This window comes from Ursus maritimus, unplaced genomic scaffold, assembly GCF_017311325.1.
Source record: "Ursus maritimus isolate PB19 unplaced genomic scaffold, ASM1731132v1 scaffold_16, whole genome shotgun sequence".
Classification (NCBI taxonomy): domain Eukaryota; kingdom Metazoa; phylum Chordata; class Mammalia; order Carnivora; family Ursidae; genus Ursus; species Ursus maritimus.
Window position 1 is genome coordinate 17,618,345 of NW_024424008.1, and position 18,288 is coordinate 17,636,632.

General features: G+C 38.8%; 1 protein-coding gene across 1 annotated transcript in view; it reads right to left on the reverse strand.

Moving 5' to 3' along the window:
• GRM5 (glutamate metabotropic receptor 5) overlaps window positions 1-17,661 on the reverse strand; it is a 506,772-nt gene extending 489,111 nt beyond the window's left edge. The window contains 1 exon segment of the mRNA XM_040630952.1: window positions 16,869-17,661. Coding sequence (XP_040486886.1) covers window positions 16,869-17,529 — 661 coding nt within the window. The 5' untranslated portion in view covers window positions 17,530-17,661.
• Between the last annotated feature and the right edge of the window lie 627 nt (window positions 17,662-18,288).

Here is an 18,288-nt window from a genome sequence, read left to right on the forward strand (position 1 = left end):
TGTGTTACAGAATAAATGAATCAAGGAACAAATTAATGAAATATCACAGCATATGCAATCATGTTTTAATTCACAGAATAGAATCTCAACTAAATGACATTTGATTGTCAATATCAGTAGTTATCAAAAGGGACAGATAGTTCAACTCCCTCCTTCCCCCAAATGAGACTTAAGCTCACTTTTCCATAGCACCTCCGAGTGATTATCTATTCCAGGCTATGCATAGGACCTACAGAAAACTGACTCACCACCTTCTAAGAGAGGCAATTCCTTCAGTGAACATTTATACTACTGAATAAAAATAACCTTTTTTTTAAATTGAAGCATAATTTGTTACTCTGGCATTTCAGTAATTGGCTCTCTTTGCAATGCTCCTGGTCATATAGAGTGAGTATGGCTCTTTCCACCTGAATTCTCCAAATACCTAAAGGTAGCAGTCAGGTCCCTGCTATGTTTTATCTTTTGTGTGCCAAATTCATTCTCTGAAGACATAGTTTCAAGTCTCATAATCATTTCTGACCACTCTCTTTTGAATAGATCATACTTGGTTGCATTTATTTTAAATGTGGTGCCCAACATTTATAAAATCTATTCCAGGTGTGGTCTGTGAAAGCAAAAAAGCAAGCCACAGAAAGTCAGTCTTGGAAGGTATCTCCAAGAACATACTTTCTAGCACCTCTTCAGATGACAAATGAGGAAGGAGTTGAAGACATATTCTCAGAGTCACACAGTAAACACTCCTGTCTCTAGTGCCACTGTTATTTCTTTTAGTAAAACTAGTCCTTTCAATGTTATTTTTTTCCACCTCCAAAATATCATTAATGTAATCGGGAGTTTTCATATATTCATTTTCAAATTAATGGAATAATGAGGCTATTACCCTTGACCAGACTTACTGAGCAACCTATAAAGTATAAAAACTGCCAGTAACTAAAGAAGAGATGAGGAAAATGTGGTAAAGAGGGACAGAAAGAAAAAAACAGAGAAGGAAGAAAGGGAAAAAATCTTCTGTTTAGATTTTTGTGGGTATCTATCCCTGAGTACTTGCTTCATGTGTATTGGGTAGAGTTTGCTGTGCAGAAATTGTTTTAATTGGAACATGAACACCTCATACCATGCCCTCCCATTCCACAGTAATCTTCATTCAGTAGCAACCTTTGTTACTCAGACTAAACTTTATAAACCCAGAAGCTAATAAAGTTCTAATGACTGAGGAATGGAATCACAAGATCATCTCCTTAATAAATACAATGAATGAACTTTTTGAATATTTAAACCCTAAATCTCAAAAAATAATGTTATCTCTTTGGGATCTGGAATAAGAGAGGCCAAGGAAGAACACAATGGAGGCAACTCGCATCCATAAAATGGAAAATGCTAAATATATCTAACAGGTGTACATACTAAGAGGTGATCTTCCTTTTTCTTTTTTTAAAGATTTTATTTATTTATTCGACAGAGATAGAGACAGCCAGCGAGAGAGGGAACACAAGCAGGGAGAGTGGGAGAGGAAGAAGCAGGCTCATAGCAGAGGAGCCTGATGTGGGGCTCGATCCCATAATGCCGGGATCATGCCCTGAGCCAAAGGCAGACGCTTAACCACTGTGCCACCCAGGCGCCCCAAGAGGTGATCTTCCTTAAAGGAAACACCTGATTAGTTGGAACTGCACATTCCCCAGCACCACCAGGTATTTATTTGTGTGTGTTGAGGAACCAGTGCAATAATACCTGCTGAAAACAAGGGTCTTTTGAACTTAGTCATCCCAGGCTTGGAGTATTTCGGTGGGGGGTGGGCAAGGAAGGGACATTTCTGGTATTTTCAGCAGTGAATAGACAGTAATAGTGCGTGAGAGAATGGGAATAGGGAAGAGAGGTCTATCATGAATCTTTTATAGGTGAGTTAGAGTCAAACCAGGTCTAAAGTCCTTTCAGATCTAATCTGTAAACAGGGAAGATCTTGTCCAAGGCACAGCTAGATATGTCAATGGATCCTATGTTTTCCCTGATCAAAGCAATAATAAATCCCTCAGAGGCTAGCCACTAATAGTCCATATGCTATCCTATCTGGAAGGGAAGGTGAGAGCAACACCCCCTGAACGAATTTCCCAGGGCTACCTGTATTTCTTTCATTACCAACAATGAAGTTTCTGACAGTGATATATGGATATGAAAAATTACTTAATTACTACTAAAGTTGCCACTCTATTTCCCAGATTATGGTTCTATGATAAAATCAATTCAACGAAAAATCCACCTAAAAGTTCCTGCATCTTCTGTTTTTTTATGTATTGTTATATCAGGGTAACAAATATAATTACCCAATCATTCCATAATCAGAAAGATTTCTGGGGGTCTAATGTTTTCAGAATTTTTGTGAAGCAAAGGAAAAATCTTTCAAAATTTCTGCAAAACCTGCAATATGACTCAGGCAAAGAAGCAATTCATCTAATTCACAGGTCAAGAGCAAAGGGGTCATGCCATTTCTCAAAGCTAATTTCTACATTAATGAGTTCATTTGTAGCCCCTATTACTACTTCAGATAGATATTAAAACTTTCAGCATATTGGCATCATTGAAATGAAGGAAAAGGAATAGAGCAATGAAATGGAGAACTAATACTAAGACCAAAAGAAGAAGGAGAGGGAGACGGAGAGGGAGAGGAAAGAGGAGGAGGAGAGGAGGAGGAGGAGGATGACGACAACAACAACAACAACTTGAGTAATTATACCTATCAATGATGTAGAAATGGACTTCTGGACAGGAATATTGAGTTCCGAAACCTAACTCTGTAACTATGTACAAGTAAGGCCAAATTACTTGTCCTTACTGTCTTTGGTTCCCCAACTGTAGCAGAGGTGTCAAACTACGTGCTCATTTAAGATGCTTCCAGTATTAACATTCTACAAAGTTAACAATAGTTTGTGTCTGAATTATTATCATGATCATCTCAAAATCCACCTCAACTCTCAACACTATTCAACCCCTAGAGAAACAAAATGAAACCCTTTTAAAAAGTATCAGTAAGGCTCATAGTGATATTTCTCATCTTTCCATATTAAATTGTTGTCTTGATATAATTACAATTAATAGAAAAAAATGTGACATGTTTCTTTGTTTCATGTGTATTGAGTTTGAGAAGTTCTTTGTAGATCTTGGATACCAGTCTTTTATCTGTAGTGTCATTTGCAAATATCTTCTCCCATTCCGTGAGCAGCCTCCTAGATTTTTGGACTGTTTCCTTGGCTGTGCAGAAGCTTTTTATTTTGATGAAGTCCCACAAGTTCATTTTATCTTTTGTTTCTCTTGCCTTTGGAGATGTGTCATGAAAAAGGTTGCTGTGGCCAATGTGAAAGAGGTTGCTGCCTATGTTCTCCTCTAGGATTTTGATGGATCCCTGTCTCACATTGAGGTCTCTCATCCATTTGGAGTTTATCTTTGTGTATGGTGTGAGAGAGTGGTCAAGTTTCATTCATTTGCATATAGCTGTCCAATGTTCCCAGCACCATTTATTGAACAGAATGTCTTTTTTCCACTGGATGTTTTTCCTGCTTTGTCAAAGATTAGTTGCCCAAAGAGCCGAGAGTCCATTTCTGGGTTCTCTATTCTGTTCTATTGGTCTATGTGTCTGTTTTCGTGCCAGTACCATGCTGTCTTTGTGATCACAGCTTTGTAGTATAGCTTGAAATCCGGCAACGTGATGCCCCCAGCTTTGTTTTTCCTTTTCAACAATTCCTTGGCAATTCAGGGCCTTTTCTGGTTCCACGCAAATTGAAGGGTTGGTTGTTCCAGTTCTTTGAAAAATGTCATTGGTATTTTGATCGGGATGGCATTGAAAGTGTAGATTGCTCTGGGTAGCATAGACATTTTAACTATGTTTATTCTTCCGATCCATGAGCATGGAATATTTTCCCATCTTTTTGTGTCTTCTTCAATGTCTTTCAAGAGTAATTTGTAGGTTCTAGAATATAGATCCTTTATGTCTCTGGTTAAGTTAATTCCAAGATAACATATGATTTTTGGTGCTATTGTAAATGGAATGGATTCCCTAATTTCTCTTTCTTCAGTCTCATTGTTCATGTATAGAAATGCAACTGATTTCTGAGCATTGATTTTGTATCTTGCCACATTACTGAATTGCTCTATAACTTCTAGTAGTTTAGGGGCGCAGTCTTTTGGGTTTTCCATATAGAGTATCAAGTCATCTGTGAAGAGAGACAGTTTGACTTCTTCTTTGACAGTTTGGATACCTTTTATCCCTTTTTGTTGTCTGATTGCTGTTGCAAGGAGTTCTAGTAATATGTTGAATAATAATGGCCAGAGTGGGCATCCTTGTCGTGTTCCTGATCTTAAGGAAAAGGCTTCCAGCTTTTCCCCATTGAGAATGATATTTACTGTAGGCTTTTCATAGATGGTTTTTATGAGATTGAGGAATGTAACCTCTATCCCTACACTCTGAAGGGTTTTAATCAGGAAAGGATGCTGTATTTTGTCAAATGCTTTCTCTGCATCAATTGAGAGGATCATATGGTTCTTGACTCTTTTCTTGTTGATATGATCTATCACACTGATCGATTTGTGAATGTTGAACCACCATTTCATCACAGGGATGAATCCCACTTGGTCATGATGGATAATCCTTTTAATGTACTGTTGGATCCTATTAGCTAGGATCTTGTAGAGAATTTTCACATCCATATTCATCAGGGGTATCAGTCTATAATTCTCCTTTTTGATAGGGTCTTTGCCTGGTTTGGGGATCAAGGTAATACTGGCCTCATAGAATGAGTTTGGTAGTTTTCCTTCTGTTTCTATTTTTTGAAACAGCTTTAGGAGAATAGGTATTATGTCTTCTTTGAATGTTTGGTAGAATTCCCTGGGGAATCCGTCAGGCCTGGGACTCTTGTTTTTTGGGAGGTTTTTGACAAATCAAAAAATGGGCAGAAGATATGAACAGACACTTTTCCAATGAAGACATACAAATGGCTAACAGACACATGAAAAAATGTTCAAAATCATTAGTCATCAGGGAAATTCAAATCAAAACCACACTGAGATACCACCTTACGCCAGTTAGAATGGCAAAAATTGACAAGGCAGGAAACAACAAATGTTGGAGAGGATGTGGAGAAAGGGGATCCCCCTTACATTGGTGGTGGGAATGCAAGTTGGTACAGCCACGAAAACAGTATGGAGGTCCCTTAAAAAGTTAAAAATTGAGCTACCCTATGATCCAACAATTGCACTACTGGGTATTTACCTCAAAGATACAGACGTAGTGAAGAGAAGGGCCATATGCACCCCAATGTTCATAGCGGCATTGTCCACAATAGCTAAATCGTGGAAGGAGCCAAGATGCCCTTCAACAGATGACTGGATTAAGAAGATGTGGTGCATATATACAATGGAATATTACTCAGCCATCAGAAAGAACAATTTCACAACATTTGCAGTAACATGAACGGGACTGGAGGAGATAATGTTAAGCAAAATAAGTCAAGCACAGAAAGACAATTATCATATGGTTTCACTCATTTATGGAACATAAGAAGTAGGAAGATCAGTAGGAGAAGAAAGGGATAAAGAAAGGGGGGGTAATCAGAAGGGGGAATGAACCATGAGAGAGTATGGACTCTGGGAAACAAACTGAGGGCTTCAGAGGGGACAGGGGTGGGGGAATGGGATAGGCTGGTGATGGGTATTAAGGAGGGCATGTATTGCATGGTGCACTGGGTGTTATATGCAAGTAATGAATCATGGAACTTTACATCAAAAACTAGGGATGTACTGTATGGTGACTAACATAATAAAAAATATTATTATTAAAAAAAAGAAAAAAATGTGACAGGAAAATGAGGTCCCATTCTTTAGAAGTTAAACTAAGCATATAGACTATGAATCACATTGAAAATCTTTCAAGCAAAACTTGATTGTTATCACCTGTTAAAATAATTGATGGAAAACCGTATCACAACTTGAAAGTGGTACATTGCAACGTACAGGTTAGACTGAAGACAATGTTCCTAATGATGTCATTTTACCAGTACAACTTATTGGTACATTTTTCCCCAAGAGCATCACTGACATGTTTTTTGGCTAGAACAAATTAACATTCCTATATTATTAGATGGAAATAATAAATCAAGAGTGAATGCAAACAAAAATGGAGTAGGGTATGGATAGAATTTTACAATTAATCAAGGGAAGCATCTTGGCACCTCATTTTTATAAAGAAGCAAAACTGAAAAATGACAAGCACCTGTTATTTATCTACATGCTATATATTCATAAACAGTGAGTTAGATACTATTCTAACACAAATTCATCCATTCAGCAAATAGTCTTTGAACACCTATTATGTGCTAGGCACCCTCATAGGCCCTGTGTACAGTGGAGTTTCAAAGTCAGCAAAAATTGCGAAGTATAAAAATCCCATAAGTCATCCATAAAGTATAATATACATGACTTTGTACATAAAATCCAATCTGTAACCACTTTTCTCAATGAAACAGAGCTGGATCAAGGGGAAGCATGTAACCATGAAATTCATGCAAGTGTCTTATTACTTAAAGCATCAACACTTTAAGGGAATTATCGAACCTTTAGTCATGGGAGTATGGATGAAAGACTTTAAATTTTTCTTCTTGCCTACAGCACTTACTTCACATTTATAAAATAATACATTATATTTTATTACACATGTAAATATAAAGATATTAATTCATTTTAATACATGTATTTTGTTTTGATTTTGAAGTATAAACGTTGTAGTAGTATCCAATTGGGAGACAGGACAGTTAAAGGCATGGGAATGAGTATGTTTATACTAGACTCTGTCTTGAAGGTATTCATTATTGCTCATAAATTTATGGTTAGCTGAGTAATGATTATAGTTTCAGCTGTCTCTATGTGTGATTGCAATTAATGGTGGGTCAGGAAGGCAACTGTGTTGGATTTTCATTGGGTGTTCTCACATAGTTGAGTTCAAGTGGTCTAAGATGGCCTCATCTGAAAAACCTGGGTGCTCTCATCTTTTGCATGGTGATGATAGTGTCCCAAGACAGATAGACAAGAAAGGAAGTCCTCACTTCCACTACATCTTATTAACCAAAGCAGTCATAAGGCTGGTGCTTCTTGGGAGTAGAAGGGAACTATCAAGTTACAAAACAAAGGAAGTCATCAAAACAGCTGGTCTGCCACACCCCCAAAGAGGGAAGCACTACTGATCCTGTGACATAAATGGACCCACATACCAAAGTTTATAAAAGTGCTGAGGCAAAAGACCCCTTAGAGCAGAGAGAGTACTGACTCGATAGACGCCTTCAAAAGGACTGTTTTTTTTTTCTTCTTCTGAATAATTTCTGTTCCTTTCCTACACACAGTTGAAGAATTGGTATGGACTGCATTAAAAAAAATCTTTTTTTTTTTCTTTTTTTGCTTTCATACTATTAATCGGTTTGCCTAGAAGGCCTAGGCAGAATTTCTGCATGGTACAACAAGCCACAGTAAATACTCAGTCTTGTAGCCTAGAAAAACCACATATCAAGGAAATGGCAAATGTAAGAGATTAACATTGAAGCAAAACCCCAAGTCTCCTTGTGTTCTCTTCTGGAATTCTGTGACAGCAACACTTTCTTGAAGGAACACCTTGTGATCCTGCCAGGAGGACTGAGTGACACAGCACTATCATGTTTAAGTATAAAGTAAATGAGCAATTTGTGGGGTGAGGGAGGATAAAGGATTTTTTAAATGGGACATCTTTTCATAGACATCAATGCCTCTTGGGAAAACATTTGGAAAGTTCAACACTCTTTAAAAAAGAGGAATATCAACTGGGCAAAGGTGGATAATTATAAGGACATAGGAATAGTTTGAGGTACTGGGGCTGAGAGATCTAGGGCTAGAGAGGGTTACCCCAAACCAGCCAGAGAAAGAGGCTGAAGGAAGAACTGGTATTACCATTTCATGGAAAATCCCACAGGGGCTTTCTGAAGGGCCAGGCTACAGAAAACCAGGCATCATCTTGGGGAGTTTCCACAGTACCCAACAGAGCTTTATTTCATTACACTCAAGCACTTTTCTGATCCCAGATGTGATTTTTACCTTCTGAAACTTCTTACCACACCACTTCTATACAGATAAATTGTAAGATATAATACCACATAACCTCATTATCCACATACTTGCTTGGGATCAAAGCAATATAAATACTTTCTGACTAAACCACATAAAGAAATAAACCAAAGAGTATTTCTTCCTGTCTTTGTCCATACTCAAGTGTGCTCTCTCCTGAATCCTAGTGGTATCCAAATATTTTGCCAGTATTTTGGCAATAAAATTACTATTGACCTATTTTTGGCAAAATAATTAAATCTGCCTAGATTCGGCAATGGAATTTTTATTGGCTTATTTTTTTTTTTTACCCACAAATAGAATGTTTCCTTTTAATGGTTATGTTTCAATAGGTGGCTTATGCTTATAAAACACAACTTCAAATGTTTGCATGTGAAAGTTATACAAGAAAAGTAAGTCTCTCCCATTCTACCTGATCCCCTAACTCTTCTATTTCCTCCTCAGCAGGAGCAATTGTTACCTGTTTTGGTCTTCTCTGAGAGCAATTCTTTGAATATCAATCAAATGATTTACATAAACTCCATTTTACACAAATAACATGCCATACACAAAACTGCACCTTGCTTTTTTCACTTAAAAAATGATCTTGGAGTTCATTATTATTATTTCATTGCCTACAGAATGCCTCATTCATTTTAATAGCTAAGCAATAATACTTATATGGACAAATCAATTTATTTTATTAGATCACTATTGGTGTACATTTATGTTATAAATGTAAATTAGTAACAGCCAATGGTCATGATGATGAGTTTCACTTAGAACACAATCTTGAATTGGCCTGTCCTACATAGAGACCAAGACTTACTCTTCTAAAGCTAGAGGGAAGTGCCTACTGAAACTTATGATTTGAAGCGAACCAAAACATAACTTTATTCTTGGAATTTTAGAACATTTTTTTACTTTCCCACCTCATATTTTCTCATGCCCTTTCCTGGAACTCCATTCTTTCTTAGTTTTCACCAATTGTCAGTATTCTTCCTGTCAAAATCCAACTCAAAATCCATTACCTTCTTGAAGATCTTGAAGATGGGGCCTATAACCACAGGATAGGACTTGATTTTTTCTCTGTTTACTTTAAAGACATATTTATAACTTCTTGTCATCATGAATAATCGTTATGTAAGTATCAATGCATGCCTCCTGTCCTTTGCCAGATTGTATACCCATTAAGGGTATTTATTGATATATAAAACAGAGGGCTGTCCCTTCACAGGATATCAGAAGTCCTTACATGTATTTGTGCTTAATAAATATGTATTCTATAAATATATCCTCAGGTGTGATTACATTGAATTCTGTTCAATTATAATAGGGCCCTAAGCTAGAAGTCAGTAACTAGGAGTCCTACTTTTAAAATTACTGTTAGGTATATATGGGACGGACCATTTAAACTCTTAAAGCATGTGTATTTTAAAATGGGAATAAAATACCTGGATTGCCTGTATCACTGGATTGTTGTGAGGTTAAAGTGAAATATGGTTTTATAATGAAAATCTCAGCATTAGAAAAAATCCAAGGTCTCCTCGATCATCTATCCCTTGCTCAAAATCTCCATATACCAACATCTCGATAAGTAAATTACAAACTTATATGTAAGAATTTCCAGAGGCATAAAATTCTCAATCCGGTATGGAAGCCCATTTTTGTTTGTGCAGCTCTGAACATCGTTAATGAGTGGGCCCACAGTGAAATCTATATTATGCCACTTCATAATTAATAGTTTGCTATATCTGACTGGTGATTGGTTACCAACCTCCAAAGTAGGCTCACTCTGGTCATTTCATAAATTGTTGAATAACTCAACCCCGGGGAGGAGTTAAGATGGCGGAGGAGTAGGAGACACCTTTTTCAGCCGGTCCTCCAAGTCGAGCTGGATAGGTACCAGACCAGCCTAAACAACCACGGAACCAGCCTGAGACGCAGGAAGACGCATCTGGATCTCTGCAAAGAAACAACCCCAGCGCTGAGTATTGAGGTAGGAGGCGGGGAGCCATGAAACCGCGTGAGGGCTGGGACGCCGGGTGTGGGGCGCACATCCCGGGACGCTGCAGGGTTGAGCAGCACCAACAGAAACAGAGTTAAAGTGGCCAGAACATTAGTAGAGAACGGGCCGCAATCCTTCTGTTCCGTGACAGAGGCTGAAATTTGGCCGCTGCTGCTCTGACTCTCAGAAGAGGCACAGCAAACCGCCAGGGAAAGCCGCCAGAGAACAAAAGCCTGGAAATACCGGCTCAGAGAGTGCCCATCCCCATCCTCCCTCGCAGGGGACACGGAGACTCTACCCAAACAGGGTTGCCTGAGTATTGGCGCGGCAGGCCCCTCCCCCAGAACACAGAAGGCAGGCTGAAAAATCAAGAAGCCCACAACCCGGGCGCCTGGGTGGCGCAGTCATTGAGCGCCTGCCTTCGGCTTAGGGCGTGATCCCGGCGTTCCGGAAAGGAGTCCCTCATCGGGCTCCTCCGCTGGGAGCCTGCTTCTTCCTCTCCCACTCCCCTGCTTCTGTTCCCTCTCTCGCTGGTTGGCTGCCACATAAATAAATAAATAAAATCTTTAAAGAAGAAGCCCACATCCCTAAGATCCCTATAAAACAAGGGGCACGGCCTGGGACCCAGTCAATAATTTGGGCTCTGGAAACCCCGCAACCTCTCTTCATCAGAATGACAAGAAGGAGAAGCCCCCCCCAGCAAAGAAAAGACAGTGATTCTGTGGCCTCTGCCACAGAAATAATGGATATGGATGTAACCAAATTATCAGAAATGGAATTCAGAGTAACGATGGTCAAAATGATGAGTAGAATTGAAAAAACTATTAACGAAAAGGTTACTGAGAATATAGAATCCCTAAGGACAGAAATGAGAGCGAATCTGACAGAAATTAAAAATTCTATGAGCCAAATGCAGGCAAAACTAGAGGCTCTGACGGCCAGGGTCGCAGAAGCAGAGGAACGGGTTAGTGAATTGGAGGATGGGTTAATAGAGGAAAAAATGAAAATAGAAGATGGTCTTAAAAAAATCCACGCCCACGAATGTAGGTTACGGGAGATTACTGACTCAATGAAACGATCCAATGTTAGAATCATCGGCATCCCCGAGGGGGTGGAGAAAAACAGAGGTCTAGAAGAGATATTTGAACAAATTGTAGCTGAAAACTTCCCTAATCTAGCAAGGGAAACAAACATTCGTGTCCAAGAGGCAGAGAGGACCCCTCCCAAGCTCAACCACGACAAACCTACGCCACGTCACGTCATAGTGCAATTCGCAAATATTAGATGCAAGGATACAGTATTGAAAGCGGCCAGGGCAAAGAAATTTCTCACGTACCAAGGCAAAAGCATCAGAATTACGTCAGACCTGTCTACACAGACCTGGAATGAGAGAAAGGGTTGGGGGAGCATATTTAAAGCTCTTTCAGAGAAAAACATGCAGCCAAGGATCCTTTATCCAGCAAGGCTGTCATTCAGAATTGATGGAGAAATAAAGACATTTCAGAATCGCCAGTCACTAACCAATTTTGTAACCACGAAACCAGCCCTACAGGAGATATTACGGGGGGTTCTATAAAAGTAAAAAGGCCCCAAGAGTGATACAGAACAGAAAGTCACAGCCAATACAAACAAAGACTTTACTGGCAACATGGCAACATTAAAATCATATCTCTCAGTAATCAGTCTTAATGTAAATGGTTTGAACCATCCCATAAAACGCCACAGGGTTGCAGATTGGATAAAAAGAAATGACCCATCCATTTGCTGTCTACAAGAGACTCATTTCGAACCCAAAGATGCATTCAGACTGAGAGTAAGGGGATGGAGTACCATCTTTCACGCAAATGGACCTCAAAAGAAAGCTGGGGTAGCAATTCTCATATCAGATAAATTGGATTTTAAACTACAGACTATAGTTAGAGATGCAGAAGGGCACTATATTATTCTTAAGGGAAGTATTCAACAAGTGGATATGACAATTATAAATATATATGCCCCCAACAGGGGAGCAGCAAGATACACAAGCCAACTCTTAACCAGAATAAAGAGACATATAAATAAAAATACATTAATAGTAGGGGACCTCAACACTCCACTCTCAGAAATAGACAGAACACCCTGGCAAAAACTAAGCAAAGAATCAAAGGCTTTGAATGCCATACTCGACGAGTTGGACCTCATAGATATATATAGAACACTACACCCCAGAACCAAAGAATACTCATTCTATTCTAATGCCCATGGAACATTCTCAAGAATAGACCATGTTCTGGGACACAAAACAGGTCTCAACCGATACCAAAAGATTGAAATTATCCCCTGCATATTCTCAGACCACAACGCTCTGAAATTGGAACTCAACCACAAGGAAAAATTTGGAAGAAACTCAAACACTTGGAGACTAAGAACCATCCTGCTCAGGAATGACTCGATAAACCAGGAAATCAAAAATCAAATTAAACAATTTATGGAGACCAATGAGAATGAAAATACAACAGTCCAAAACCTATGGGATACTGCAAAGGCAGTCCTAAGGGGGAAATACATAGCCATCCAAGCCTCACTCAAAAGAATAGAAAAATCTAAAATGCAGTTTTTATATTCTCACCTCAAGAAGCTGGAACAGCAACAGAGGGACAGGCCTAATCCACGCACGAGGAAGCAGTTGACCAAAATTAGAGCTGAAATCAATCAAGCAGAAACCAGAAGTACAGTAGAGCAGATCAACAGGACTAGAAGCTGGTTCTTTGAGAGAATCAATAAAATTGACAGACCACTGGCAAGACTTATCCAAAAGAAAAGAGAAAGGACCCAGATTATTAAAATTATGAATGAAAAAGGAGAGGTCACGACGAACACCATTGAAATTGGAAGGATTATTAGAAATTTTTATCAACAGCTATATGCCAATAAACTAAGCAATCTGGAAGAGATGGAATCCTTCCTGGAAACCTATAAACTACCAAGATTGAAACCGGAAGAAATTGATTCCTTAAACAGGCCAATTAATTATGAAGAAATTGAGTCAGTGATAAACAACCTTCCAAATAACAAAACTCCAGGCCCGGACGGTTTTCCTGGGGAATTCTACCAAACATTCAAAGAAGAAATAATACCTATTCTCCTAAAGCTATTTCAAAAAATAGAAACAGAAGGAAAGCTACCAAACTCATTCTATGAGGCCAATATTACCTTGATCCCCAAACCAGGCAAAGACCCCCTCAAAAAGGAGAATTACAGACCGATTTCCCTAATGAATATGGACGCCAAAATCCTCAACAAGATACTTGCTAATAGAATCCAACAGTACATTAAAAGGATTATCCATCACGATCAAGTGGGATTCATACCTGGGATGCAAGCGTGGTTCAATATTCGCAAATCAATCAGCGTGATACATCATATCAACAAGAAAAGACTCAGGAACCATATGATCCTCTCAATCGATGCCGAAAAAGCATTTGACAAAATACAGCATCCTTTCCTGATTAAAACCCTTCAGAGTGTAGGAATAGAAGGTACATTTCTCAATCTCATAAAAGCCATCTATGAAAAGCCTACTGCAAATATTATTCTCAATGGGGAAAAGCTGGAAGCCTTTCCCTTAAGATCAGGAACACGACAAGGATGCCCACTCTCGCCACTATTATTCAACATAGTACTAGAAGTCCTTGCAACAGCAATCAGACGACAAAAAGGGATCAAAGGTATTCAAATTGGCAAAGAAGAAGTCAAAATGTCTCTCTTTGCAGATGACATGATACTCTATATGGAAAACCCAAAAGAAGCCACTCCCAAACTATTAGAAGTTATAGAGCAATTCAGTAACGTGGCAGGATACAAAATAAATGCTCAGAAATCAGTTGCATTTCTATACACGAATAACGAGACCGAAGAAAGAGAAATTAGGGAATCCATCCCATTTACAATAGCACCAAAAACCATACGTTACCTTGGAATTAACTTAACCAGAGACGTAAAGGACCTATATTCTAGAAACTATAAATCACTCTTGAAAGACATTGAGGAAGACATAAAAAGATGGAAAGATATTCCATGCTCATGAATCGGAAGAATTAACATAGTTAAAATGTCCATGCTACCCAGAGCAATCTACACTTTCAATGCTATCCCGATCAAAATACCAAGGACATTTTTCAAAGAACTGGAACAAACAGTCCTTAAATTTGTATGGAAACAGAAAAGGCCCCGAATCTCCAAGGAACTGTTGAAAAGGAAAAACAAAGCTGGGGGCATCACAATGCCGGATTTCGAGCTGTACTACAAAGCTGTGATCACAAAGACAGCATGGTACTGGCACAAAAACAGACACATAGACCAATGGAACAGAATAGAGAGCCCAGAAATGGACCCTCGGCTCTTTGGGCAACTAATATTTGATAAAGCAGGAAAAAACATCCGGTGGGAAAAAGACAGTCTCTTCAATAAATGGTGCTGGGAAAATTGGACAGCTACATGCAAGAGAATGAAACTTGACCACTATCTCACACCATACACAAAAATAAACTCCAAATGGATGAAAGACCTCGATGTGAGACAGGAATCCATCAAAATTCTAGAGGAGAACATAGGCAGCAACCTCTACGACATCGGCCAAAGCAACCTTTTTCATGACACATCCCCAAAGGCAAGAGAAACAAAAGATAAAATGAATTTATGGGACTTCATCAAGATTAAAAGTTTCTGCACAGCCAAGGAAACAGTCAGAAAAACTAAGAGGCAGCCCACGGAATGGGAGAATATATTTGCAAATGACACTACAGATAAAGGACTGGTATCCAAGATCTACAAAGAACTTCTCAAACTCAATACACGAGAAACAAATAAACAAATCAAAAAATGGGCAGAAGATATGAACAGACACTTTTCCAATGAAGACATACAAATGGCTAACAGACACATGAAAAAATGTTCAAAATCATTAGCCATCAAGGAAATTCAAATCAAAACCACACTGAGATACCACCTTACGCCAGTTAGAATGGCAAAAATAGACAAGGCAAGAAACAACAATTGTTGGAGAGGATGTGGAGAAAGGGGATCCCTCCTACATTGTTGGTGGGAATGCAAGTTGGTACAGCCACTTTGGAAAACAGTGTGGAGGTCCCTTAAAAAGTTAAAAATTGAGCTACCCTATGATCCAGCCATTGCACTACTGGGTATTTACCCCAAAGATACAGACGTAGTGAAGAGAAGGGCTATATGCACCCCAATGTTCATAGCAGCAATGTCCACAATAGCTAAATCGTGGAAGGAGCCGAGATGCCCTTCAACAGATGACTGGATTAAGAAGTTGTGGTCCATATATACGATGGAATATTACTCAGCTATCAGAAAGAACGAGTTCTCAACATTTGCTGCAACATGGACGGCACTGGAGGAGATAATGCTAAGTGAAATAAGTCAAGCAGAGAAAGACAACTATCATATGATTTCTCTCATCTATGGAACATAAGAAGTAGGATGATCGGTAGGGGAAGAAAGGGATAAAGAAAGGGGGGGTAATCAGAAGGGGGAATGAAACATGAGAGACTATGGACTATGAGAAACAAACTGAGGACTTCAGAGGGGAGAGGGGTGGGGGAATGGGATAGACCGGTGATGGGTAGTAAGGAGGGCACGTATTGCATGGTGCACTGGGTGTTATACACAACTAATGAATCATCGAGCCTTACATCGGAAACCGGGGATGTACTATATGGTGACTAACATAATATAATAAAAAATCATTTAAAAAAACAAACAAACAAACAAAAAAAAAAACAAAAAAAAAAAATAACTCAACCCCACATTTTACAGGATTGGATTGTTTGGACCATATTGATAATGTTATTGCAAGATTCTTGAATTCTTAACTAATCCTCACAATGCTTCCATGAACTATAAAAAGTATTTTGTACCTTCTGGCTTTAGTATATGCATATGTTGTGCTAGAAAGAGTGTTGTGTAATTAGTGAGTCTCACATTTGGGTCACTTAAGGTAGTCAAACCAAACCTATCCCAAACAGCCTTAGTCATGAACTAATAAGTTATGTATATGAAAACATTTCAAAGCACCGCAACCAATAAAAAGGACTAATAGTGTTATTGTTTAAAAACCTCAGTCATGTTTTGCTTCCTTGTTTTGCTTTGAGCATAAAGAAGCAAGAAATTTTAAAGCAAAACAATTTTGACTTGTTAAAACTTACACTCTGAGTATGTTCTAGACAAGGGTAATATTAATTCATACATATCTTTCTTCCAGATTTAACTATACTCTCTTTTGAAAAAAAAATAGTTGTAAGACTAAACTGATGATTTTCTATTACAGTATACCTGGACCAGAACCGACTGCCTTCAGTTCCTACCTCCATTTATGTGTACCTTCTTCATCAAAAACAATAGGCAATTGGAGCAACTTTAAATGTGAAAATTATGAGGTGTTCAATGAATTTCAGAAAACTTAAAAATCTCTATAATCATCATAGCAGAAGTACAGATAATATAATGTATAACACAAAAAAAATTTCACTTCACTGAATGATGGCCACAAAAACATTCATATTAGCTTAAATCTAAGCTTCTCTAGACATCTGCCACTCGACCTCTTCTTATATTACTGGTATAACCAGGCAACTCACAAGATCCCAAATAATCAAGAATATTTTAGTCTTCCAAAGCCTGAAATTGTAACTGGGAATCTGCTGAGTGTATAATAAGACATACATCAACGGATGTAAAGGATGCTTACCTTCTGTGTGTACAGCTGACACATAGGTCCAGTTGTACCTCTTCACTATGTCCACCATGGCCCGTGCCTGCTGAGCATCTGAAGGTACAACCCTCATGAAGTACTTGAACAAAGTCTTGTCACTCAGATCCATGCTTGTTGCCGAGTAAGCAATCTGAGGTATGTTGAAAAGCTGGAGCAAGTTCTGGACCTGAATTGCCACGGAACTGGAGCCAGGCCCAATGACCCCTACAATGGGCTTCTTAGAGCGGAAGGAAGAGGAAGACCCATCCACGCAGCGCACCAAACCTTCTTCTTCTTCTGAAGAAATGAGGGAGTCCCTTATGAACTCAATGCTCTGCTCTAGGGCCACAGCTGAATGCCAGCAGGAATCCCTTATCTCACAACCCAGTGTGATGTTGGGCAAGAGCGTGGGGTCTGAGTTGATCCTTTCCAGAGTATGCAGCATGGCCTCCACTCTCTGAATGCCATACTGTTCACGAACTGCCCCACACTTCCTCTCATGAACTTTGTCCACTGTGGGCTGGTGGTGGACAGAAAAGAGAGCTCCAATAATGATGTCACCCGGCATGTGAGCCACCACCCTCCTCTCACTGGATTGTGCACTCCCACGGACATCTTCTTTCAAAAGCAGAACTGACAGGATCAACAGAAGGACCATTTTAGGAAAGGAGTTCAAGCTAATAAAGATAGCATCGTGGGGAAAATTTAGGAGAGTTCTGATAGATAGAATCAAACAACGTCCTATGTTGGGTGGCAAACCAAGGAATTAGCCAGTAATTTAGATGTGCTCTCTAAAGGACCACCACGTCCCCACGTACCATTGAGTTAGATGCATCCACGTGATCATGATCTTCAAAACCTGAAAAAAAAATAGCATCGGTATTTAGCAACGTAAGTACAACTAGTTTGAGAAACTCTCATGGTCTATATTAGTAGACTTTGATTATGTAAATTAGGAATATAATCTTTTTGAAAAAGCAATCTAAAAATCTTTAAGACTCTTCTTTGTCTCTTTTGTAATTTTGTAATTTGATGAAGCAATCTGATAGAGCTTCTTGATCCTACTTTACATAAATCAGTATTTTTTTCATTTGTTCATTTGGAGTACACAAAAGCAAATCTTATGTGTGGTAGGCCAAATGATACTCTTATGTGGAGATAAGAGAAAGCACCGTAAAAACAAAACTATGGCATGAACAGAAAACTTTAGGGAGTATGCAATCCAAAATAAAAAACACTAGTTGTCTCTGGGTGATGGTACTTTTTGTTTTAGAAACACTTTTTCTTTCCAAATTTTCAGCATTAATCATGTATTAACTATGCAATCACAAAAATAAAGTAACTTTTAAATAAAGACTACATAACCCCTCTTCAAATGCAATGTAAGGCAAGCTGAACAATCTTCCCAATAAGTATT